The 24,706-nt window shown below is 45.0% G+C and overlaps 2 protein-coding genes across 2 annotated transcripts in view; both read right to left on the bottom strand.

Annotated features, from left to right (window-relative positions):
- The window catches only part of LOC144893984 (sodium bicarbonate cotransporter 3-like), a 30,297-nt gene extending 23,602 nt beyond the window's left edge, over window positions 1-6,695 (bottom strand). The window contains exon 1 of the mRNA XM_078785326.1: window positions 6,684-6,695. The gene's annotated coding sequence lies outside the window, so the exon portion shown is untranslated. The remainder of the gene's footprint in view (window positions 1-6,683) is intronic.
- Window positions 6,696-9,225: 2,530 nt separating this feature from the next.
- The window catches only part of LOC137434247 (sodium bicarbonate cotransporter 3-like), a 218,013-nt gene continuing 202,532 nt past the window's right edge, over window positions 9,226-24,706 (bottom strand). Inside the window, exons 18-21 of the mRNA XM_078785324.1 lie at window positions 22,426-22,677; window positions 12,347-12,415; window positions 11,939-12,112; window positions 9,226-9,372 (exon numbers count right to left, since the gene is read on the bottom strand). Coding sequence (XP_078641450.1) covers window positions 9,226-9,372; window positions 11,939-12,112; window positions 12,347-12,415; window positions 22,426-22,677 — 642 coding nt within the window. The remainder of the gene's footprint in view (window positions 9,373-11,938; window positions 12,113-12,346; window positions 12,416-22,425; window positions 22,678-24,706) is intronic.

The raw sequence follows: 24,706 nt of genomic DNA, 5'->3' as shown, positions 1-24,706 counted from the left end.
TTAGAAATGCTTTCAGAGATCTGTGTTTTATAGACTAAAACCCAATGTCGATCTACAGGGTACCCGACTCAAACCCCTCCTCATCACCCACCTGTGACACCACATGACGTCAACTCTTAATAGCATTGTGGTTGCATTATGCTGTATCCTTACTATAATTCATGGACTGGTGCGTGTGTTTGACGCGCTACTCCTCCTACATTTCTGGGCCCATCACATCCAGGCTTTCTACATATGAACAGAATTACCTCAATTAGTGCATTGGGGTGTTTCCATCTTTGTCGGTGGTCTTGGGGGGGAGGGAGGGGAAACACAAATTCTCTATGTAAATGTGTATCGTGTAGCGCCACCTCCAGGTGGGAGATGGTATTACAAAGGTTCCCATCCTTTACAGTAAAGTATTCCTGTCCCCACGTTTTCCAGTCCAGTGAGCTGTTGTTGAATTACAAGCAGTAGGCATGTTTTTACTTCATGCACGTAACCCAAGTTATTTGTTTTTTGGGAATGATTGAGGGAGTTGTCAGTTGCCTATACACTGCCCAAATAAAGATATGTGTCAGAAGACTGTGTTGCATGCTTGGAACAAGATCGCCCATCTAGGGTGGGTACTCTGCTAGTGTTAGATAATTCACAGTTTAATAGTGTAGGAAATTTATGTGAATGTATGTGAATTACCATTCAGGGTTGCTTATCCATGTGTAGTAGATTAAGGGTTGTTGTGGTTGGAGGGTCCTGAGCCCTTCTGAAAAAGTGTCCGGAAACGGAAGTGACCGGAAACGGAAGAAAAAAAAGACACGAGGAAGAAAAGCGACGGTTCTTCTTCTTCCTCGCCCCGCTCCGACGAAAGGTGGGATCGACCTTGCGCTGCGTGGAAAAGCGGCGTTCCGAAGCCCGTCTGGCAAGAGGAGTTACCGGGACGTGTACCTAACCGGTGGAGACGTCAAGTTGACGTGGGGCCGTGCATCGACCCCGCGTCTGGCACCGTTCGCGGCACCGTCTAAACAGACGCGTACGGGTCGCACGTTGGGGCCTAACACGCCTTGCAAGCGGCGTGGGGCTTTTGGCTTGCTTTACCGTACCCGCTTCGCGTGGCCACGAGGGGCTGCAGCCGCGGTGCCTGGTACGATACCTGCCCGGTGGAAACACGTCCACCCGGGGTTCGTTCAACCGCCCGAGTGCGGCGACGCCGACCAGCATCTCGGTCAGGAGGGGCCCAGAGACATTGTGAGGGGCAGAGACCAAAAGGGGGTCGTGAGTACAGAAGTGGACACACATATATAAGATGGCCATCTTAATCATATAGGGAATTGATTGTGGATTGGGAATTGTTGATGGTTGTTTGTTGTTGATTGCTCGGGGAATATCCGTGATTGTATCATTGAAATCGTATGATATCCTTACCCTGGAAATATATCATTGCACATCAGTTTCTCTTGGGTGGAATTCATAGGGATTGCGCTGCGAAAGCGCATATATATAATACTACTTTCTGGCGAAGTTCCTCTCACGGTCCGGGGGTCACCGAGACCAGGTAGTCACCGAGGGGACCACGTAACAGAATTGGGGGCTCGTCCAAATTACGATTTCGCAATTGGGTCTACGTCCGGGATCTAAAAGTGTATTTGTATAAAATAATAAAATAATATTTTTATTAATTAAAATTTATGAATTAAGTATTAATTGGTAAATTTTTGGGGAAATTGGGGTAAAGTCTTGGGTGAAGGTTAACAGGTGTTAACGATAGTCACCATGGCGTTTGTGGCACAGAACTTTGCGGTAACACCGAGTGAGGCACAGTTCCGAGCGTTACTAAAGTCGGACCTCTTGAAATTGGCCAAACATTTTAACGTGGAGGTCCGAACTAATTTGAGGAAGGCAGAGTTGCAGGCCACGGTGATACAATCTATGGTGGGATTAGGAACATGGGACGAGTTAGCCTGGGAGTGGCTACCCGAAGAACCAGAAGACGTTGAGCTCCGGAAACTGGAGTTGCAATTACGGAGCCAGGAACGGATCAAAGAAGAAGAAAGGAAAGCAGAAAAGGAAAGAGCAGAAGAGAGGAGAGAAGAGAAACAAGCAGAGGAAAGGAGAGGGGAACGAGAACTCCAGGAAAGGTTAGCAGAAGAAGAAAGGAAAGCAGAAAAGGAAAGATCAGAAGAGGAAAGGAAAGCAGAAGAGAGGAGAGAAGAGAAGCAAGCAGAGGAAAGGAGAGTGGAACGAGAACTCCAGGAAAGGTTAAAAGAAGAAGAAAGGAAAGCAGAAGCGAGGAGAGAAGAGAAACAAGCAGAGGAAAGGAGAGTGGAACGAGAACTCCAGGAAAGGTTAGAAGGGAGAAAAGCAGAGGAGAGGAGAGCTGCAAGGGACCTCGAAGCAGAGGAGAGAAAAGCGGAAAGGGAATTAAAGGAACGTGACATGGAGCTTCAGCAAGAAATCAAATTCAAGGAGCTGGAGTTAATGAGAGAACGGGGAGAGGCACCACCATTGCTGACGGGGTCGACACCTAACCAGAAAACCTGGGATGTGGGCAGACATGTGAGGCTGGTTCCACCGTTCAGTGAAAAGGAAGTCGCGAAATTTTTTCCACACTTTGAGAAAGTGGCTCGACAATTAAACTGGCCGGAGGAGGCCTGGACCATACTCGTGCAAAGTGTGCTGGTGGGGAAAGCTCAGGAAATTTATTCGGCGCTACCAATGGACCAATGTGCAGATTATGAGGTACTGAAGAAGCACATCCTCAAAGCCTATGAGTTGGTTCCGGAAGCTTACAGGCAAAAATTCAGGAATGCCAGGAAGAGGGAGAGTGAGACCCATGTGGAATTTGCCAGAGTGAAAGAAAACATGTTTGATCGGTGGTGTGAGTCAAAAGGAGTCGGGAAAGACTTCGAAACATTGCGGGACTTGATCCTGGTGGAGGAATTTCAGCAGTGTGTCCACGAGGACATCAAAGTGTACCTGCAGGAAAAGAAAGTACCAAAGTTGTGGGATGCAGCCACCATGGCAGATGATTATGCCTTAACCCACCGAATAGGGGTCTACGAACCTAACTCCTCGCCTAGATCTCCGCAGGGGAGGTGGGGAACAGCAGGTGCGGAGAACGACCATACATGGCGGCGGCCTCGAGAGGATTATGGGGACAACGCGGATACCCCACCTGTTCGAAATCAGAGGGATGCGGGCCCAAGACAAACTTATAGTTCGGGGGGCCCGAGGCAGACCACGAGTTTTTCCTCCGGGCCTACTTGCGCTTTTTGCAAGAAACCTGGACACTTGATGTCCAGTTGTTACCGCATGAAAAGGGAAGACCCAGAGCGGAGTCCGACTATTACGACTCCCAATGCAATGGCCATTGTGAGAAATCGCCATCAAAAGGGTTACCAACCATTTATTTCAGAGGGGTTTGTGTCACGGGATGGAGCCTCGACTAACCGGAAACCGGTTAGGATATTGAGGGACACAGGGGCACATCAATCTTTAATGCTTGAAGGCATTTTGCCATGGTCCGAGGAGACGGCAACGGGGGATAGTGTTCGTTTACAGGGGATCGGGGGCGGTGTTAGTGCTCCACTTCATGTCATCCATTTGGAGTCCGATTTGGTGTCAGGACCGGTCACCGTCGGTTTACAAGCCACGCTTCCTGTAGAGGGTGTATCTGTGGTTATCGGGAATGATTTGGCCGGGGGTCAAGTTTATGGTAACCTGAGGGTTGGTAAAGAGCCCAGCAGGGAAAATAACACCACACCAGCTCGGGATGGCGACAAAAGTGCCAAGTTATTTGTAGGGGGACTGAACTTCAAAACAGAGGAAGAAGTTCTGACCTCTGTCTTCAACAGATATGGGCCGCTGGTGGAAGTGCGGTTGGTAAGAGACGGGGAAACGCAACAGTCAAGAGGGTTCGGCTTTGTCACGTTTGCCAGCACAAAATACGCCAGAGAGGCAGAGAAGAATTGGAATGGCAAGGATTTGGAGGGTCGGACCATAACAGTAGGGAAGGCATTTCGTAGGCGTCGAGAGGTCTACAGGAGAGGACAACTGGGCGGTAGTTTTGGTGGTGGCCGCAATCAATATTATTATGGAGGCTCCCTGAGTTACGGCAGCTCCCGAAGGAAGGATTGGCAAAGTAGTGGCCGAGAAGGAGACCGCTATTCATGGGACTACAGGGACAAGTGGTCCCACCATAATTATTAGGGAAGTTCTGAGAAGTTGAAGCACTGAATGCGGCGGAGCCGCCGAACCAAGATTCCTACACGGATTAACCGTGAACGCCGTTCCTAAAGGCGTCCATGTAGTGAACTTTCATGCACGGACTAACCGTGAACTCCACGTTCCTCAAGGCGCCCATGTAGAGAACTTTCCTGCACGGACTAACCGTGAACTCCACGTTCCTAAAGGCATCCATGTAGTGAATACTCGGCTTGGCCGCCCGGAAAAAAGTGCTATCGAGTTGCTTAACTTTGGATCTTTGATCAACCCCTTAACCTTCATTCACAAGAAACTGACGGTCAAAGTCAGAGGGTCATGAGATGGAGTTTGATTTGGCAGGGACAATGTCGTTGCTGGTGCTTAGTCCAGAGTGAGTAATCTGGAGGGGTTGTGGTAAAATTTTGATTGCTTTATTGTTAAGTGATAACTGTGCCCGGGGGGAACTGATAATGTGGGTGGGTTGAGTTATCTGGTTTGTTTCTCCAAATTGGCCGGCAAAGAAAGTTTTCGCTGGGTTCAAACTTTCTTTCTTGAAGGGGGGGAGTGTTACATATTTATGTGAATGTATGTGAATTACCATTCAGGGTTGCTTATCCATGTGTAGTAGATTAAGGGTTGTTGTGGTTGGAGGGTCCTGAGCCCTTCTGAAAAAGTGTCCGGAAACGGAAGTGACCGGAAACGGAAGAAAAAAAGACACGAGGAAGAAAAGCGACGGTTCTTCTTCTTCCTCGCCCCGCTCCGACGAAAGGTGGGATCGACCTTGCGCTGCGTGGAAAAGCGGCGTTCCGAAGCCCGTCTGGCGAGAGGAGTTACCGGGACGTGTACCTAACCGGTGGAGACGTCAAGTTGACGTGGGGCCGTGCATCGACCCCGCGTCTGGCACCGTTCGCGGCACCGTCTAAACAGACGCGTACGGGTCGCACGTTGGGGCCTAACACGCCTTGCAAGCGGCGTGGGGCTTTTGGCTTGCTTTACCGTACCCGCTTCGCGTGGCCACGAGGGGCTGCAGCCGCGGTGCCTGGTACGATACCTGCCCGGTGGAAACACGTCCACCCGGGGTTCGTTCAACCGCCCGAGTGCGGCGACGCCGACCAGCATCTCGGTCAGGAGGGGCCCAGAGACATTGTGAGGGGCAGAGACCAAAAGGGGGTCGTGAGTACAGAAGTGGACACACATATATAAGATGGCCATCTTAATCATATAGGGAATTGATTGTGGATTGGGAATTGTTGATGGTTGTTTGTTGTTGATTGCTCGGGGAATATCCGTGATTGTATCATTGAAATCGTATGATATCCTTACCCTGGAAATATATCATTGCACATCAGTTTCTCTTGGGTGGAATTCATAGGGATTGCGCTGCGAAAGCGCATATATATAATACTACTTTCTGGCGAAGTTCCTCTCACGGTCCGGGGGTCACCGAGACCAGGTAGTCACCGAGGGGACCACGTAACAACTGCCCAAATAAAGATATGTGTCAGAAGACTGTGTTGCATGCTTGGAACAAGATCGCCCATCTAGGGTGGGTACTCTGCTAGTGTTAGATAATTCACAGTTTAATAGTGTAGGAAATGTAATGGACCATACCCCTTTTACAGTTCCCTTCTTGGGCTGGCAGGATGGCCGAGGCCCTAGGCCTAGAGGTACACACACTCATTTCTAAGCTGTCTAGCCTGTATTTGAATCCCGACCCAGCTATAAACTGGCAACCTGGTGTTTCACAGGAAGGGCGATTCATCAATGTGTGTGCTGTCCCTTGGATGGACGTTAAAAGGGAGTCACGTCTGCTGTCATTAGTTGGTGGAGGTTAAAGATCCCATGGTGTCCTTCGGGAAGAGTAGGTAAGTGATCGCTGGCACCTTAGACAAATTCTGAATTCCTGCCCTAATTTACAGAGGGTATTGCATCCCCGGTTTAGAATAGGTACACCGTATCCCTGCGCATCGTAAGAGGCGACTAAGGGTTGTCATCAGGAAGGGCATCCGGCCATAAAAACATTGCCTCAAACAGGGAACCATGATTGTCATGGGGCCCGCAAGGCTAACCCCCGCTCTAGCGGGGAAAATGGCCTTTAAAACGATCATTCATTAATATTCATTCATTGCATCAGCGGCACAGCCGCACCCTCAACCAATGATGCTATCCCAGTATCCCACAGCCTTGTGCTGTATACGAAAGAAGAAGAATAAGTTCCCTCTGTGACTGTCCTTTATTCCAGTGTGCAACACATAATGTTACTGGAAATAATGACTTCATATCATGAGTATAGTTCAGTACAACAAGCAATGATAACTCTCTATGAGGGTGCTGATGATTGCTCATGAAGTACATATTTGTTAGGCTATGATACCGAGTTCAATCCTCAATGATGTCCAATCTGGTGGTGCTGTTTCAATATAGACCAAACAAATATATTCTGTGGTTATCAGGTCTGCACATCTCTCTTAAGGAGCAAACCTTCAAAGCACCCAAGAGCATACCTGGCTGTGACCGTCTTCATCCTTCATGTGGTCACAATGAAACAGTCGTATCCAAGAGAAAAGGAACAAAAGACAAACAGATACAGGTTACCCAACTTCAAGTCATTATTACTGAACAGCTTTAACATAGATCAATAGGGTAACTCATGAAGTAAAAATATACATTTGCCCTTTTGAAACCCCTCCTCACCACCCGGTAAATGGCCAGGTCATATATTTAAGTAAAGTCCGCGTATTGTCAATCAATCAACATTATATGGCCAATTATTATCAATCAATCAACCAATCTCTCCATCCGATTGATGGCCAAATACAATGCAAAACATTAACAGAATGCGGCATCAATCTCAAGAAGCAAATTGCTTGTGTTGGGCACGCCAATACAAAATTACACATAACAACGCGACCAAATTACCTAAACAACAAAAGCGAGAATTGCTTTGCAATTCATGTCCCTACCGATGTGATATATGCATTAGTATTTTCTAAGTCCAAAAAGGGCATACAGCCGTGGCCAAAAATATTTTCTCCCTTGCATTTTTTTCAAATAATGCACCATTTCTTCCGGAAAATTGTTGAACCTAGCGTGAGTCGGTGCGCTCAGCCTCACCACACGTCGTTTCAGAGGGATAGGCATATTTGACCATTTCGGGGTATTTTGGGTCTTCATGGTGTTTTGGGTCTTCAGGGGCATTTGCATCTTCAGGGTCTTTTGGGTCTTCGGGGTCTTTTGTGTCTTCGGGGTCTTTTGGGTCTTCAGGGTCTTTTGGGTCTTTGGGATCTTTTTGGGTCTTCGGGGTGTTTTGGTTCTTTGGGGTGTTTTGGGTCTTTGGGGGTATTCGGGGTCTTCATAATCATCGTCTTCATCATCTTCATAATAATAATAACGTTAAAAAAATAATAATTTAGTAAATGTAATCGTAACACTGCAATCCCGTTTTCGTCACTGCAAGGTTACTGGATTGAAGCGGTGTATGGCTCATTGTTGACTCAATGAGAAGCAGTGTACTAATTTATCGTGAGAGTTAGCAATTAACCTCGGTTTATTAATACAGTAGCATCGTCTTTGTAATAATAATAACGTTAATAATAATAATTTAGTAAATGTAATCGTAACACGGTAAGCCCTTTGTCGTGAATGCAAGGTTAGTGGATTGAAGCAGTGTATGGTTGCTTCATTGTTGACTCGAAACATATAGAATAAACCAGTGTCTCAATGCAATATCTTCCCTTCCATGGTGACAGACAGATTAGAGACTTATGGTACTTCAATTTTTTTTTAAATATTTACATTATTTGCTAACTGGTATCCCCACCCAGGTCATACTATCCTCTTCAACTAAAGTATCAAACAAGCCTGGCTGCACCACTGTTAGACTTTCGGTCTTGTTTTAGGTTTGAGATGCTGCTTCTACTCACCCAAGAACGGATGGAGGCCCTCAATATCAGACATGAGATCAGTGGACATATCTTGTGCTTTTGATACAGTCTGGCATCCTGCCTTACTCTCCAAACTCTCTGCCTATGGCATCCAATGCCAACTCCACACATGGCTTACTGACTTCCTCTACTCTCGTAGCCAACGCGTGGCACTCAACAGAATCCTTTCATCTCCTCTCCCTGTGAAGGCTAGAGTGCCCTAAATAGTGTCCTGGGCCCAGTCCTTTTCCTAATCTTCATCGATCATCCCTCTGACTCCAGAAAATCCCCTTTATCTATTTGTTGATGACTCCACCCTCTGCTGTGACATCCCTCATCCTTCAGACAGGCAGACTGCAGCTTCTTTCGTCTCTTCAGACCTTGACAAACATCACAAGCTGGTCAAACACTTGGAATATATCTTTCAATCCTGACAAATCTCACACAATCATTATCTCTCTCCAAAAGGACCATCTGGTAATTCTCCCCCAACCCCCCCCCCCCCCCCCCATATATTTTCTTGACAATCCTCTTCATGAAGTTCAGTCACTCAAAGTCCTGGGTTTCACTATCAGCCATGATCTTGTCACCATTGATAGATAGGGCCAAAAACGGTATATAGCATGATATCTCAAAAATTTATGGACGGATTTGGAGAAACCTTGGTGGATGAATTGTTCAGGTGACAAGAACAAGCAGATTCGATTTTTTTGGTTCAGGCCTGGATGCAGATCCAGCCTATCAGTGGGATACAAAATGTAAACTGTGCAGCCTGGCGGAGGTATGCGCTCTACCGAGTGCTGTTCTTGTTATTTCTATTACTTTATTCATTTTTCTGGCTTTGCAAAAGCCAATAGATGTCATGCTCACTTGTTGCTTCTTGCAGAACAAACCTCAAAATATCATCCTTCAAATACCATTTTGTCATCAATATTTACACTGCCAATCTGTTTTGGTGGCTCATTTAGCAGGCTTGCATGCAAAATTTACCCAATTAACGACTATGTAACACTTTTTGTATTAATCATACATGTCCAGATAAAATATGAGGCAATTAGGGAAGCATTCAAGCAGTGCAGGAACCGTTCAAGCTACCATGGCAATAAAATGGACCAAACGACTTTCAAACCTCATCGTCTTGCTTCTTCTGTCGCAAGTCATCATCCAACTTCTTCCTCCGACTCTCGGGCATCACATCATCAAGCCAGCTGAGTTCCCTCTTGGAAAAGCACGTGTACATGAGCTTACGTATAAACAGAAGCGCAAGAACCTGGTGGACAGAATAAAGGGTGGATTCAGGAAAAACACAAGGTCAAAACAGACATGACAACCTAATGGTAAAGAAGAAGGATGACAAAATGATTATCTCCTGTTACACAAGGCAGGAGAATGAAGAACAATGAATCACCTTTTCCTGCTTGGGGTCCCTTGTCACAACCGATAAAGGCCGACCGCATTTGCAACGGCGTGAACACAATTACGATTACAACAACACTCCACTTTGTTCTCAGCAGCAACGTTACAGCATTTCCAGTGGCATATGCATAAATGTGAAATTATTGACGTTCCCATGTATCAGGATAGGATGAAGCCCTTTGTAAGTCACAGGTGAATGTCAATTACACGATGAGTAAAACTAATTACTTTCAATAAATCCGAACAGGAAATGAAAATTACAACAATGCCTCTTTTTTCCTTGAAGTTAAAATTTTTAACTCGTGGCTAAGGAGTTAATCTGTCTACCAAAAAGGTAAGCAATCTGTTATTGAATTTAACGAATAATAAATAACGATACAGCACTGGTACGGGTCACTGATAACACAGCACTGGTACGGTTCACTGGTACGGTTCACTGGTACGGTTCACTGGTACGGTTCACTGGTACGGTTCACTGGTACGGTTCACTAACAATACAGCACTGGTACGATTCACCAGAGGAGCTGGGTTCGAGTCCCAGTCTGGGCATGTACATTTCCCACATATATCGATTGGTTGGCCAGACGGAAGCCTCTCCTCAGTGAGACACATGAAAACCCACAGAATCTTGTTTCTCACAGTCTTAGAGTCCTTTAGGTGCTTTTTTGCAAACTCCAAGCGGGCTTTCATGTGTCTTTCACTGAGGAGAGGCTTCCATCTGGCCACTCTGCCATAAAGCCCAGATCGGTGGAGTGATGGTTGTCCTTCTGGAAGTTTCTCCCATCTCCACACAGGATCTCTGGAGCTCACCCAGAGTGACCATCGGGTTCTTGGTCACCTCTCTTACCAAGGACCTCCTCCCCCGATTGCTCAGTTTGGCCGAGCGGCCAGCTCTAGGAAGAGTCCTGGTTGTTCCAAACCTCTTCCATTTAAGAATGATTGAGGCCACTGTGCTCTTGGGAACCTTCAATGCAGCAGAGATTTTTTTGTAGGCTTCCCCAGATCTGTTCCTCGACACAATCCTGTCTCTGAGCTCTGCAGGCAGTTCATTCGACCTCATGGCTTGGTTTTTGCTCTGATATGCATTGTCAGCTGTGAGACCTTATATAGACAGGTGTGTGCCTTTCCAAATCATGTCCAATCAATTGAATTTACCACAGGTGGACTCCAATCAAGGTGTAGAAACATCTCAAAGATGATCAAGAGAAATGGGAGGAACCTGAGCTAAATTTCAAGTGTCATAGCAAAGGGTCTGAATACTTATATCAATGTGAGATTTCAGTTTTTTCTTTTTAATAATTTGCAAAACTTTCTAAAATCCTGTTTTATCTTTGTCATTATGGGGTATTGAGTGAAGATTGATGAGGGAAAAAATGAATTTAAACGATTTCAGCACAAGGCTGCAACATAACAAAATGTGAAAAAGGTGAAGGGGTCTGAATACTTTCTGAATGCACTGTATATATATATATATATATATATATGTGTATATCTAGCAGGAGTACCTGGTGATGCACAGCGTCAAAATGGTTGTTTTTCCTATTTTTTGCGGGTGCCTATATCACTTCCCTGTACCTACCAAGGAAAATTTATGTTTACTATTATAACACACACACACACACGCACACACACACACACACACACACACACACACACACACACACACACACACACACACACACACACACACACACACACACACACACACACACACACACACACACACACACCTCTCTTAATCTTATAGTATAGATAGGCTAATGCTGCCTGTCCCACCCTAAAACACAGAAACACTCCTTGAGGAGAAAATTTTTTAAATAAAAGTTGCTTCAAATTAATCCAAATCTCCAATAAACTTGTAATTTCTTTCAATCAGACAAAAAATTGATCCCAAGTGGTGTATAAGCAACAGACTGCTGCCTCCATCACTTTAGAATTTTTTTTCTTTCCTGTTAAGAAATATACTGTATAACCTCCAATTTTTGAGCTCTTTCAAATCGAGCGCACACACACAAATAAAAAATAAAAGGCTTACATTTTAAAAATAAAAATAATAAAGTAATATAAATAAAATATCTTATAATAAAAATAAAAGGCTTATATTTTTTAAATAAAAATAATAAAATAATATAAATCAAATATTTTATAATAAAAATAAATAAAAATAAAAGGCTTACATTTATTAAATAAAAATATTTTATAATAAAAATAAATAAAAATAAAAGGCTTACATTTTTTTTCTTTTTTTATATTGTGGTATTTTTTTTTTACCACGGGCTTCTGCTAGTATATCATTATTCATCTGTGGTCGCATACATCTTAAATTAAATTCACTCAAAATGCACACATCTTGAGACAATTATCCTGCCGTGCAAAAAGGGGATGTGGAAAAATGGAATAGCAGTGCAAGCAGTACTGACCATCATGGGGAAGACGATGGCTGCATCAGACATTTTGATGATCCACAGAGTGACGAGGCAGAAAAGTTGGATGAATGTGAACAAATGCACCTTGCGTAAGGGCACGTGGCGCAGGTAAATAAAATCAGGCTGGTGCTTCGCTGGCATGCCAAACAGTTTGATGCGATCGTAAAACTGCAAAGATAAACGGTTGATTTTCAAATTCACATCAGCGTGCTCGCTGCAAACCCGGTGCAAGGTTGTTTGACATAATGAACCTGGAACCTCCTTGGAAACAATATTGCGTCTGTTCACACGTCCAGCCGGATTCCAATTTTAATTTATAACAAAAATGCTCCTGCTTCACCCATCTTTTATTTCCATTAACAAATCCAGTCGGAATGTAATTTTAATTGATAAAACTCTCACCTGAATGCCTTTCAAAGAAGAAACACCCATGTACAGGAAGACAGCATAAAGCACTGGCATGGGAATAAACTGAAGAGAAAAACAATTGCATGATCAGTTTGAAGAAATATGTACATAACCATACAAACAAAAAAGCCTAATACATTATGGCAAAAGTAATTTTTAGAAGCAACACCATATCACAAAAATATAATAATAATGGTTCCCCTTTACAGCTGAAGATTGCCATTCACCTATAAAATGTGAACACCTGGGGTGGGTGAATATATGTACAGTGGAGGAGCTGCTGCCCACACCATAACCACACTCTGAGTTAACGAGCAGTGTAATCTGATGACAATGGCTAATAAAGAAGACCAGACCAGTCGACCATTCAAACCAAACACTTGCTACCCACAATTCACATATACAGTGCCTATAGAAAGTCTGCATCCCCCTTCAAACGTCCACGTAAGAGTCCTCAGGTTAATGTCCATCTGAAGGATGGCACACTCATTTATCCAATAAGTTCCACTAAGATAGTTTTGAGCCCAGTCTTGCTTATCATCAATATTAATGACCTCGCCTGGTCATTGTGGATGGATAATGATGCTTTAAAAATCCTCTCTTCCTTTTTGCAGATGACTCCACATTGTGTCGTACAGCACCCCATTCCTCTGCAAGGCAGAATGCATCTGCATCTCATGCTAATCTGGAAATGATTAAACTCTGATCTGATAAATGAAACATGTTCCTTCAATCTTGGAAAATTCCAAAGTCTCACTCTATCACATCGGAATGATAAATAAACAAACCCACCTATCTATTTCAGTCACTTGAACGTCTCCACCTCACTATCAGCCATGATCTTTCCTGGGCCAACTCCAGAGAAAAGCTGTCCTCCAAAGCCAGCTGCAGATTGGACATCCTCTGTCGATTGAAGTTTTTCCTTGAGAAATCAGAGCTCCTCACAATCTATAAGGCATTTAGCCATAGATAAAAGGAGTACTGCTCTCCACTGTGAGCTGGTGCTCCAGCATTACGTCAGTCTCTTTTGGATTCTGAGAAAATTAAAAGATCTCAAAATTATTGGACTTTCCAGTGATGAGGCCTCAGCACAAGGTAGAGTATGTTGCTCTAACATTGCAAGCAGGTCGGCAGTGTCTCTGTTTCCCATTGTTTATTCCCAACCATTATTCCTCCTTCCTCTCAGTCCTCCAAACCTCATCAGCAACTCCAGAGTGCACGCTTTCTTCCAGTAACCCCTTAGTGATTAAACTTCTAAAATCCAGGCTCACTGCCCATCTCAACTCTATTATTTCGCTTCCCCCGTCTATGGAATCACCTTCCAGAGACTATTCTGTCTCACTCTTCCCTCTGCGGCTTCAAGTAGGCAGTGCACTGCTACCCCATGGCATCCCACATCCTGATCTTTATTATCCCAATTAATCCTCCCTAGACTTAATTAAATGCCTGAATTATAATAACTGCTCTCGCCTCCTCCCCCACACCATTGAACGTAACAATATTATGGCATCGCCCCACTCTCAATGGGTCAGGGTATTGTAAGTCATACTAAAATATGCCAATTCTGGAGGAATTATGTATGATGCCTGTAATTCTGTAATTCTGGGGAATTAATCCACCCATTCTTTGCTATTCTTTTTCGCCATTGCTTGTAAATACGCATTCTTCACTATTGCTTGTAAATCTAAGGACCCTCGCCCAAGTATTTCAACAAAATCCAAACTAAGTTGCAGGGTCGAAAAAAAACTATTTTGGTGAAGATCTGAATATGGATTCGGATATGAGAATTATTTAATTTCTTTAGTGATTCTTCACTATTGGGAGATTGGGCCAAAAACGATACATAGCAGGATATCTCAAACAGTTGTGGATGGATTCGGATGAAATTTGGTAGACAGGTTGAGGTGTGACAAGAACGAAATGATTATATTTTAGTGAAGATCTGGATCCAAATCCGGATACAGTCATTTGTAAGTGATTTTTCACCATTGCGAAATGGGGCCAAAAACGACATATATTGGACGGATTCAAAATATCTCAAAAACAATATCTCAAAAAGTTATGGACGGATTCAGAATACGACAAGGAAGAATTTATTCGATTTTGGTGAAGATCCGAATCTGGAACCAAATCAGAGTTTTAAAATATTTTTAATATTAATATTTTAAAGTATTTTTTTAAATTTTAATATTAATAATCTAATTAATATTTTCAAGTGATTCTTCACCATTGAGAGATAGGGCTAAAACCGATATGTAGCATGATATTTCAAAACGTTAAGGACGGATTTGGACGAAACTTGGTGGACGAGTTGGTTAGTTGACAAGAACAAGCCAATTAGATTTTGGTTCAGGTCCGGATCCAGATCTGACCTATCAATGGAATACAAAACATAAACTGTTAAGCCTGGCGGAGATATGCGCTCTACCGAGTGTCGTTCTAGTTAGTATTGCTACCCATCTTAGTGTTGATGTCACACTTGCATCAAATATGCACAAAAGTTGAGAAAACAAGATGCCATGTGAACTTGAAACCCTCAATCATGAAGCATGAACGTATCGACTTCGAACAAGTAATTACTCTTAACGTTAAAAGTTGGAAAACCTTAAAAGTCGGAAAGAACTGTCTTTTTGGTTTTTGGTTCTCGGCCCAACGGTTTTGGATGATTTGGTTCTCCGATTTATTTTCTTTGGTTCCCATTTGATTTGGTTCTTTGATTTGGTCATTTTGATGATTTGGTTTTCGATTTGGAAGAAGTTTTGATTTGGTTCAACGGATGGTTTGGTTCTCGGCCCAACGATAAACTGCCATATTAGTGCTTCACAGGCAACACATCGCATCACAACGTGCCCAGTCCATCGGATGGACATTAAGTTGGACGTCCTATCTGCTAGCATTAGTTGGTGGATATTCAAGATCCCACCATGTCTTTCTCAAAGAGCAGAGGAGTTATTGTTGAAACCCTGAACAACTTCTATATTCTCACCAACTTGACCCCTCTTGTGACTTGCCTTCATTAAGGAATGTTGTACTTGTATTTTTTTTGGTGTTTTTCGAGAAAGCGGCTGGTTTCTTTTGGGATTGATACAGTGGAGAGTGGAGGTGTGCAGTTAACAGCCCAAAGGGGAGAGCAGTACTCCATGATGTTGTGAACGAAGGCCTTGTAGGTTAGCAAATTTTCAGATTGGCCAAGGAAATACTTTACACAACGAAGGATGCCCAATCGGCAAGTGGCTTTGGAGGCCAACTTAGAAATGTGGTGTGCCCAAAAAGGATCATGGCTGTAAGTGAGACCCAGGATTTTGAGTGAGTAAACTTCCTCAAGAAGATTGTTAAGAAAGTAGATGGGAGGGTTTGTCAGGTGGTCCTTTCAGAGAGAGATAGTGAGAGTGCGAGATGTGTTGGATTGAAAGACATTCCAAATGTATGACCAGCTTGTAATTTTGTCAATGTCTGAAGAGCGGAAAGTGGCTGCAGCCGGCCTGTCTGAAGGACGAGGGATGTCGTGGCAGAGGGGGGAGTCGTCAGCAAATAGATAAAGGGGAATTTTCCCGAGAGTCAGAGAGATCATTGATGAAGATTAGCAATAGGATTGGTCCTCGAATACTTGTTTTGGGGCACTTCAGAACACTATCTCCATGGAACTCCTTTCCATGATTAATGATGATTTGGAATCTTCAGAACTGCAAAGTTGGAAGTACTTTGGTGCAAAGTTGGAAGTACCTAAGCATCAGCAAAGTAAGTCATCAACTAAATCCTCCTTATTACAGGTGTTACGTGGTCCTCCCGGTAACTACCTGGTCTTGGTGACCCCCGGACCGTGGGAGGGACCCCGCCAGAAAGATATATGGTTTATACGCTTTCGTAACGCAATCAATATGAATTCCGGTCAAGAAGAAACCCCACACCAAGGATCCGGAATAATCAATAATATATTCACTGAGCAATCAACAACCATCAACAATGCACAATCAATATTACAACCATGTGAACTCATCTACACAAACTCTAAGATGGCCATCTTAATCTTATACATTCCTCACGTGAGCCCCACTCCTGACTCCCTCCGTGGTCAATGTCTCTCCTCTCCGCACACGGGCGGTTGAACGAGCCCCGGGCGGACGTGCTCTAAACGTGCCGTCTCGGACTGGGGCCGCGGCTGCAGCGCACCTCCTTGCCAAGCCACGGGGCAAACCCAGCGCGGCTTCCGACGCGAGCGAGGCCCAACGTGCGGACCCGTACGCGTCTTTGTAGACGGGGCAAAACCCCGCGCGGCTTCCGACGCGAGCGAGGCCCAACGTGCGGACCCGTACGCGTCTTTGTAGACGGGGCAAACTGTCCCGGACGCTTGGTTTCGTGCACGAACTCACGCTGACTGGACGTGTCAAAAGGTATTTACCGCCCAGGTAACTCCTCTCGCCAGACGTTTCGCAACGGCGCGTTTTCCGCGCAGCGTAAGGTCGATTCCACCTTCTCGTCGTCGCGGGGCGAGGAAGAAGAAGCCTTCCTTTCCCTCGTGTCTTTTCTCCTCCGTTTCCCGTCACTTCCGCTTCCGGCCACTTCCGTTTCCTGCCACTCTTTCAGAAGGGCTCCTGACCCTCCAACCACAACAACTACACAACAACTTAATATACTACACACGGAAGCAAACACCTGCATGGTAATTCACATACATTCACATAAATATGTAACACTCCCCCCCTTCAAGAAAGAAAGTTTGAACCCAGCGAAAACTTTCTTTGCCGGCCAATTTGGAGAAATAAACCAGATAACTCAACCCCCCCACATTATCAATTCCCCCCGGGCACAGTTATCACTTAAAAATAAAGCCAGTTAAGCCACTCGATAGCACTTTTCCGGGAGGCCAAGCCGAGTATTCACTACATGGATGCCTTTAGGAACGCGGAGTTCACGGTTAGTCCGTGCAGGAAAGTTCTCTACATGGGCGCCTTGAGGAACGTGGAGTTCACGGTTAGTCCGTGCAGGAAAGTTCTCTACATGGGCGCCTTTAGGAACGGCGTTCACGGTTAATTCGTGTAGGAATCTTGGCTCGGCGGCTCCGCCGCCTTCAGTGCTTCAACTTCTCGGAACGTCCCTAATAATTAGGGTGGGACCACTGGTCCCTGTAGTCCCCTGAATACCGGTCTTCTTCTCGGCCACTACTTTGCCAATTCTTCCTTCGGGAGCGGCCGTAACTCAGGGAGCCTCCATAATAATATTGACTGCGGCCACCACCAAAACTACCGCCCAGTTGTCCTCTCCTGTAGACCTCTCGACGCCTACGAAATGCCTTCCCTACTGTTATGGTCCGACCCTCCAAATCCTTGCCATTCCAATTCTTCTCTGCCTCTCTGGCGTCTTTTGTGCTGGCAAACGTGACAAAGCCGAACCCTCTTGACTGTTGCGTTTCCCAGTCTCTTACCAACCGCACTTCCACCAGCGGCCCATATCTGTTGAAGACAGAGGTCAGAACTTCTTCCTCTGTTTTGAAGTTCAGTCCCCCTACAAATAACTTGGCACTTTTGTCACCATCCCGAGCTGGTGTGGTGTTATTTTCCCTGCTGGGCTCTTTCTCAACCCTCAGGTTACCATAAACTTGACCCCCGGCCAAATCATTCCCGAGAACCACAGATACACCCTCTACAGGAAACGTGGCTTGTAAACCGACGGTGACCGGTCCTGACACCAAATCGGACTCCAACTGGATGACCTGAAGGGGAGCACTAACACCGCCCCCGATCCCCTGTAAACGAACACTATCCCCCGTTGCCGTCTCCTCGGACCATGGCAAAATGCCTTCAAGCATTAAAGATTGATGGGCCCCTGTGTCTCTCAATATCCTAACCGGTCTCCGGTTAGTCGAGGCTCCATCCAGTGACACAAACCCCTCGGAAACAAATGGTTGGTAACCCTCTTGATGGCGATTTCTTACGCTAGCCATCGCATTCGGAGTTGTAATAGTCGGACTCCGCTCTGGGTTGTCCCTTTTCATGAGGTAACAACTGGACATCAAGTGTCCAGGTTTTTTGCAAAACGCGCAAGTAGGCCCGGAGGAAAAACTCGGGGTCTGCCTCGGGCCCCCCGAACTATAAGTTTGTCTTGGGCCCGCATCCCTCTGATTTCGAACCGGTGGGGTATCATAGTTGTCCCCATAATCATCTCGAGGCCGCCGCCATGTATGGTCGTTCTCCGCACCTGCTGTTCCCCACCTCCCCTGCGGAGATCTAGGCGAGGAGTTAGGTTCGTGGACCCCTATTCGGTGGGTTAAGGCATAATCATCTGCCATGGTGGCTGCGTCCCACAACTTTGGTACCTTCTTTTCCTGCAGGTACACTTTGATGTCCTCGTGGACACACTGCTGGAATTCCTCCACCAGGATCAAGTCCCGCAATGTCTCGAAGTCTTTCCCGACTCCTTTTGACTCACACCACCGATCAAACATGTTTTCTTTCACTCTGGCAAACTCCACATGGGTCTCACTCTCCCTCTTCCTGGCATTCCTGAATTTTTGCCTGTAAGCTTCCGGAACCAACTCATAGGCCTTGAGGATGTGCTTCTTCAGTACCTCATAATCTGCACATTGGTCCATTGGTAGCGCCGAATAAATTTCCTGAGCTTTCCCCACCAGCACACTTTGTACGAGTATGGTCCATGCCTCCTCCGGCCAGTTTAATTGTCGAGCCACTTTCTCAAAGTGTGGGAAGAATTTTGCGACTTCTTTTTCACTGAACGGTGGAACCAGCCTCACATGTCTGCCCACATCCCAGGTTTTCTGGTTAGGTGTCGACCCCGTCAGCAAGGGTGGTGCCTCTCCCCGTTCTCTCATTAACTCCAGCTCCTTGAATTTGATTTCTTGCTGAAGCTGCATGTCACGTTCCTTTAATTCCCTTTCCGCTTTTCTCTCCTCTGCTTCGAGGTCCCTTGCAGCTCTCCTTTCCTCTGCTTGTTCCTTTTCTCTTCTTTCCTGGAGTTCTCTTTCCACTCTCCTTTCCTCTGCTTGTTTCTCTTCTCTCCTCTCCTCTGCTTTCCTTTCTTCTTCTGCTCTTTCCTTTTCTGCTTTCCTTTCTTCTTCTGCTCTTTCCTTTTCTGCTTTCCTTTCTTCTTCTGCTCTTTCCTTTTCTGCTTTCCTTTCTTCTTCTGCTCTTTCCTTTTCTGCTTTCCTTTCTTCTTCTGCTCTTTCCTTTTCTGCTTTCCTTTCTTCTTCTGCTCTTTCCTTTTCTGCTTTCCTTTCTTCTTCTTTTAACCTTTCCTGGAGTTCTCTTTCCACTCTCCTTTCCTCTGCTTGCTTCTCTTCTCTCCTCTCTTCTGCTTTCCTTTCTTCCTCTGCTCTTTCCTTTTCTGCTTTCCTTTCTTCTTCTTTGATCCGTTCCTGGCTCCGTAATTGCAACTCCAGTTTCCGGAGCTCCACGTCTTCTGGTTCTTCGGGTAGCCACTCCCAGGCTAACTCGTCCCATGTTCCTAATCCCACCATAGATTGTATCACCGTGGCCTGCAACTCTGCCTTCCTCAAATTAGTTCGGACCTCCAAGTTAAAATGTTTGGCCAATTTCAAGAGATCCGACTTTAGCAATGCTCGGAACTGTGCCTCACTCGGGGTTACCCCAAAGTTCTGTGCCACAAACGCCATGGTGCCTATCGTTAACACCTGTTAACCTTCACCCCAAGACTTTCCCCAATTTCTCAAAAAAAAAAAATATTACCAATTAATAATTAATTAATAAATTTTAATTACCAAAATTATTATTATTTTATTATTTTATACACTTTTAGATCCCGGACGTAGACCCAATTGCGAAACCGCAAATCGTAATTTGGACGAGCCCCCAATTCTGTTACGTGGTCCTCCCGGTAACTACCTGGTCTTGGTGACCCCCGGACCGTGGGAGGGACCCCGCCAGAAAGATATATGGTTTATACGCTTTCGTAACGCAATCAATATGAATTCCGGTCAAGAAGAAACCCCACACCAAGGATCCGGAATAATCAATAATATATTCACTGAGCAATCAACAACCATCAACAATGCACAATCAATATTACAACCATGTGAACTCATCTACACAAACTCTAAGATGGCCATCTTAATCTTATACATTCCTCACGTGAGCCCCACTCCTGACTCCCTCCGTGGTCAATGTCTCTCCTCTCCGCACACGGGCGGTTGAACGAGCCCCGGGCGGACGTGCTCTAAACGTGCCGTCTCGGACTGGGGCCGCGGCTGCAGCGCACCTCCTTGCCAAGCCACGGGGCAAACCCAGCGCGGCTTCCGACGCGAGCGAGGCCCAACGTGCGGACCCGTACGCGTCTTTGTAGACGGGGCAAAACCCCGCGCGGCTTCCGACGCGAGCGAGGCCCAACGTGCGGACCCGTACGCGTCTTTGTAGACGGGGCAAACTGTCCCGGACGCTTGGTTTCGTGCACGAACTCACGCTGACTGGACGTGTCAAAAGGTATTTACCGCCCAGGTAACTCCTCTCGCCAGACGTTTCGCAACGGCGCGTTTTCCGCGCAGCGTAAGGTCGATTCCACCTTCTCGTCGTCGCGGGGCGAGGAAGAAGAAGCCTTCCTTTCCCTCGTGTCTTTTCTCCTCCGTTTCCCGTCACTTCCGCTTCCGGCCACTTCCGTTTCCTGCCACTCTTTCAGAAGGGCTCCTGACCCTCCAACCACAACAACTACACAACAACTTAATATACTACACACGGAAGCAAACACCTGCATGGTAATTCACATACATTCACATAAATATGTAACACAGGATATTGTGGATTATCTCAAGAAATGGCCCAATGAGAACCAACTCATGCTGAACCTGACGAAGTGTAAACAGATGCAGATCTGATTAAGTGTGGGACCCTCCAGAAGCACCTGGTCTCAGACTTGGACAGAATACTCGTGAAAGTTGTGAAGAAGGTGAAAATCCTGGGAATTTGTATGCAGGATAACTTGAAGTGGGAGAGACAGAAAAGGAGATGGTGCCAAAGGGAAGAAGAAGAGTACATATGTGCTGAATATATTGAAAAAGTGAAACGTGTCCCAACTCTGACTTGTCTCCATCGACAAGTTATACGTGCGACCCACGCTTGAGTAAGCCATTCCTGTTTGGCACTCTGGACTTTTCCAAGAAAATGAAAATTGTTTTGAGAACTTTTAAAAGAGCACGATCAGGATAATTCTCGGAGACTAGGAGATACTACATAGGTTATCCTTAAGCTCTTCGTTGGTATGGAGGCCTTAGCTTAGACGATAGGAGAGGAGACCTTTGTATGACGTTTGCACACAATCTGATAGATATGGTTATAGAGGATGGCTCTCCAAACACGATAGTGCTCACATAATGCAGCTTTGTAATACTCACAGATACCAAAATGAAATATGCAGAACGAGGAGCTTTCACAATAATGCAATCCTCTGTTTGATAAGATGTCTTAATAAATATATAAGTGCAGAATGGAAACGATGGGAGTTATATATGATGTTTTGTTTAAGCTTTGTGAAAGCCATATTTCTTTCATATATTTTCTGCTTAGTTCTTCGGAGATGTTAAATGCTATTCATTTTTGATTTGCATAAGTGTCCATATGCTCTTTGTATATGCAGTATTATACATGTATACCTGAAATTTCATGCAGTTCAGTGTAAGCTGCCATTTGATCGTAAATGTTTCAAATAATTAAAACTTCAGTCAATCGTCAGGTCTAGCCTGCAGGTTCGTGAAAGACTTGAACCAAAAACTTTCTCTGGCCCACAAGTAGATGGCCCACAAACAAACCCACAAGAAGATGAGAATATCTGGGACTATTAAAGAAGTAGTAGCAGAGATAAAGAAAGACGTTAAACAATAATCAGGATACATCCGTCGCTGTATCATTTCGTGCTAACAAAGTGGTAATGTGTCTCCTCAAAGCAGCGTAATGATGACACAATTCAACTCCTTCAAGAGTTGGGCATATAAACTCTCAAGCTGCTCATATAATGAGGCTTTCACTGCAACAAGGACAATTAGAGTTCCGTGGGGCTTTCAGCAAAATCGACTCATGGGCAAGCAGTGCATTTTCCCATTGCATCATGCGTACCTGCAGTACACTTGTCATGAACACAGAGCAGCCCATCAACAAGAATATCATGAATCCGGTGAAGCGCTGCTCCCGGATACCCAAAAACCTGGGCTGTTCTCCTGGTGCTGAACATACCGACTCCAACTTGAGGCTGTTCACGTGTGAGATGGACAGCACAGTGGCAGCGACAAACCAAGGCAGACCCATTATGGAACAGACCGCCAGCATGATGGCCACCCATAGTAGGTCCAGATGGTAGCCACAACCCTTCTGCTCAACCAAAGGTATATTGGGGGTTTGAGGAAGAAATAAGAGCAAGAGATAAGAGTACCTCAACAAAGTGCATTATTCTGTCTTGTATATAATATTGTAACATTGACATAATGTTTAAAAAAGAGGTTAGAGCTCATATTAAGGGAAAACAACTGTGGGCAATAAGCCAATGTACCAACAATGAAGGAGAGAGTTAGACAGGAAAAGGTGGACGAAGGGTAAGATATGTGTAAGACACAAACAGGCATTAGATAGCATGATAAGAAATGGTTCCAGATTAAGACAAACAGGAAAAATGACACAGGCAAGTTGATAGAGGGTAAAGGTCAATGGCAATAAGAAACAGATCATGAATTGGCAAGGGAGACAACAGGAAATGACAGTGGGTCACAACCTTAAAATACTGCAAATGCAAAACTTAATAGATCCAGGCATATGATTCTATAAAGGGAGAAAATTGGAGCAAAAGAACGAGTCTCCAGAATATATTTGGGAAGTGTAACAACGTAGAGTGACTGGATGAGCACATCCAACTTGTGCGACTGGGAGACGAAGTGAAAATGAAGTTGTAGTGAAAAGTTATGATAATTTTTGCCGCGTAAATCTTGTAAGCATCAGGTCGGATCAAGAGAAATGATCACCATTTCTTCTTGGAAATGTCATTGAGGAAAGTAAACAATGTTTGGCGCATTGGCATGCCAACCATGCACTTCCGAACAGAACACAATGCCTCCTGAAACCAGCTGGCTATCAGGGGTCTTCCGGCTTAGCAAGAATTAGAGTGCGCCGGTGAGAATGGTGATAAGATTTTAAAAATCTGATAACAAAAAAGCTATGAAAGTATCAACAAAGACTTAATGCACATCTGGCAAGCCTTCGAACTTCCCTTCTTCCCACGCGTGTGAATGCCTTGCTCGAATAATGCTAAAACAACAAAGACCATCTCCACTGTGCCCCAAGCCAAAAACCACCTCTCTTGCTTTCCTGTCCAGGTCAATGAGTGCATTGGAAAGCAGAACCAGATTAACAAAGAGCGAGCAAACCTTGAGTGAATACAAGATAGCAGAAAGCAGAGTTGGATAGAATCCAATAAATGTTGTCGTCATGGAAAAAATTAATACTTTGGGATTTTCATAATTCATGGGTGATATCATGGTGTTTCATTTTGGGTTCAGTGAAACATAAGTATGACCATGTGTATCAATAAGGCAATGACAGACATATCCCATCTAACCTAGGAGAGGTTGAAAATAGGAATGTACTTACGGGGATCCGTGTTGCGTCATTGCCACCTTTTTGGAGCACAGGAGCACCAAAAGGCCTCCTGTGGAAAAGTTCCTCATATATAATTACCTCTGCCACCAAGAGTTGGACGGAAGTTGTGTTTTCACCCCTGTCTGTCTTGTCTGTCTGTTTGTTTGTCCGTCCGTTTGTTTGTTTGTGAACAAAATATCTCAAGAAGTTGTGGACCTATTCGAAATTTGGCAGTGATGTAGTGTATGTGACAAGGACGAAATGATTAGACTTTGGTGAAGATCCGGATTAGGATCCGGCTACTAGAATTTTTAAAGTGATCCTTCACCATTGGGAGATAGGGCCAAAAACTATACATAGCAGGATATCTCAAAAAGTTATGGATGGATTTGGACGAAACTTGGTGGACAGGTTGCATGTGTGACAAGGAAGAATCGATTCGACTTTGGTGACGATCCGGATCCAGATCCAAATTTGTGATTCTTCACCATTGAGAGATTGGGCCAAAAAAGATAGATAGCACAATATTTCAAAACATTGTGAATGGGTTATAACAAAACTAAGTTGATGAGTTGGGTAGGGGACAAGAACAATTCGGTTAGATTTTGGCCTATCAGTGGGATAGCGGGTTGAGTGGAAATGCGGGCATGGGGATTAACAAGGGGAGATGCAGAAAATAGGGCAAAATGGGAGAAGATTGTCATGGGGACCCCCCGCTCTCGCAGGGAAAATGGCCTTAAAATGCCTGTTGTTGTTGTTGTAGTGGGATACA

This window comes from Myxine glutinosa, chromosome 10, assembly GCF_964187855.1.
Source record: "Myxine glutinosa chromosome 10, kmMyxGlut1.1, whole genome shotgun sequence".
In the NCBI taxonomy this organism is placed as follows: Eukaryota; Metazoa; Chordata; class Myxini; order Myxiniformes; family Myxinidae; genus Myxine; species Myxine glutinosa.
Note: the sequence above shows the minus strand (reverse complement) of the source record. Positions and strands in the feature narration are given on the sequence as shown.